This window comes from Corylus avellana, chromosome ca11 (assembly GCF_901000735.1).
Source record: "Corylus avellana chromosome ca11, CavTom2PMs-1.0".
In the NCBI taxonomy this organism is placed as follows: Eukaryota; Viridiplantae; Streptophyta; class Magnoliopsida; order Fagales; family Betulaceae; genus Corylus; species Corylus avellana.
Window position 1 is genome coordinate 19,282,952 of NC_081551.1, and position 2,376 is coordinate 19,285,327.

The following is a 2,376-nucleotide window of genomic DNA, read 5'->3' on the forward strand; positions in this document are numbered from 1 at the left end:
TCATATTCTTCACTGTGCCCTCTAGGTCCTGCCCCTTGACAAATTTTGAGCTTTTCCTCGCGTCACCTCTCCTTTGGCTGGGCTTTGAAACATTCCTTTTGGCAGGTCCTGCCTTATCACCACTAGCAGGACCATCTTTCTGTTGCCTGAGGTTACTAGTATCATCACTTTCACGCATAGAGAGAGAAATCCGTCCAGTTTCGGTGTTTGCTTCAACTAATCTCACCTTCACCTCTTGCCCAACAGAAACAATACTCCCAACATCTTTAACGTAGCTATCACTCAACCTGGAAACATGCACCAGGCCATCGGTGAAAGCTCCAAAATCAACAAAAGCACCAAATGGCTGGATTGATCTTACTTTCCCTGTAAAAGTTGCACCAGGAACCAGTTCTTCATTCTTTAAAGGTGGCATCTCACTTTTCCTAACAGGTCTTGTTCGTCTTGACGTAGTTGAGGCAGGACTGGCTTCTGATTCATTGGAGGAACTTTCACCACTTCCAACCGCACCAGTTGGAACTTCTGATGCTCCACCAGAATCTTCATCTACGATGGGTGAATCTGGTTCTTCCACTGCCACATCAGTTCCTGTGGCTGATAATCTCTGGATTCCAGATATATGATGTAAAGAACATCCCCTGCTATATTGAGGGAACAATTTAATAGAAGTTGACACAGATAGAAGATACTTCTGGGTGGATGGTGCAAGTTTTGTGGGCTTCCTTGACGAACTAAATCTTGCCAAACGATTGTTCTTCCTTGTTGTAAATGCAGTTCCAGGAATAAGTGAAGCGCCGCTTATAGAACATGGCATTACAGGTGTCATATTCGCTTGAAATAAAAAAGTCAAGTTAGTAGTCTACAGCTAAAATATGTTCTTCATCCCTAGCTCCTCCTGCAAAAGATGTAAAGATTGTGCATGACTAAACACTTGAGAAAGACACATGATTTCAGCGTGACTTATAAACCAAGATGCCTACTGTCTTTACTCTTCAAAAGAAAATATAGAAGTCATTAATTTGTTGCAGCAGAAACATCTGCAATCAAGTGCATGAACTTTGGTCCAGAGCTTTATGATAAAAATTTGCTCTGCCAATCAGTTTCATGTTCAACACAAGACAGAGAAATCTTAGCATGCCCAAAAGGAAATGATTTCTAATTATTATTGCATGCTATGAATATACACACATGTACAATACAGCGCAATTTACAACCCCTCCCCTCCAACACGCACAAGCACGAGAAGAGCAAGCTGGTCATTGGTAATTAGACTCAAATTGTCAGCAATTTTTCCATTACTGAGTGACATTATTCAAATATCGTCTAAAGGTTCATTTCAAAGCATAAACAATCAAAGGACACAAACTATTGTCCATTACTGGGTCAACAGGTCCAATTCACACAACTCCCCACCTATACACAACTACTGGCAAACCATCCACAACTAAACAATCTCAATCTCCAAGCTTTCTCCAACAATCCAGTCACTACTGTGGAGGAAGAACGGTCCAACAAACATCACGAGAATTCACAAATTGCTTAAACAACCCCATAAGAACAGGTGATACTGTAACCACAACAAAAACAAAGACAATGCAAACTAGCAGAAAATAACCAAAACCCATATAAATTCACAACAATCCAATACAGGAAAACCATCCAAATTCACAAAGCAGCGTAAAAATCAAAGACCCATTTGTACAAACAAGTAAAAGCAGTACCTTTGCAGCTTCAAGAGCCAAGAACTCAGCGTAGAACTTGAGAATGAGAAAAATATCGAAGAAGAAAAAAACCCAATATACTATGAGCGTCTGAGCTTATTCAGTGGTGGTGATAGAGCCAATTCATCACTACTGAAGAGAGGGAAATGAAAGGTGGGGCTTTAAATCCTTATCTTATGGTAGTGTTTTCTTGCTCATGGATAGGCAATCCGATTCCCACGACGAGGCTCTTCGGCTCGGAGTCGGCTTGAGGTTTAGAGCCAAGCCAACCATTTTGGGCCCTCTTTTCTTTTTTTTTCTTTTTTTTGGTCGTGGTGATCATAGTGCACAATTAGCTCAAGCCCAAAAAAAAAGCTACTAAGCCCAAGAGAAAGAGAGATGCTGGGCTCCTTAATACAGAAAGTGGGTGGGGATTTTCAATGGGCTCAAATAAATATTTTTCCTTCTTTCATTTTTTTCTTTTTTTCATCCATTGGTTCCATATTTCTATCAAAGAGTAATATTAGACCTAAAATTCGTCTACGACATTTTTACAACTCGATAAGACGTGTTAACACGTGATCGGAGCAACGTCAATTATTTCCGTCACATGCTAACATGTGTCAGTAAATTGTAAAAGAGTTGTAAACCGTTGTTTCTCGATCAATTAACCAAG

At 40.2% G+C, this 2,376-nt stretch overlaps 1 protein-coding gene across 1 annotated transcript; it reads right to left on the reverse strand.

The window, feature by feature from the left end:
• Positions 1-4: 4 nt before the first annotated feature.
• Positions 5-1,871, reverse strand: LOC132165194 (polyprotein of EF-Ts, chloroplastic-like; the record flags this gene model as incomplete). Its single annotated transcript, XM_059575682.1, has 2 exons — positions 1,722-1,871; positions 5-895 (listed from the first exon to the last, which is right to left on the reverse strand). A coding segment is annotated over exon 2 (822 nt), but the record flags the coding sequence as incomplete, so codon positions are not given.
• Positions 1,872-2,376: the final 505 nt, after the last annotated feature.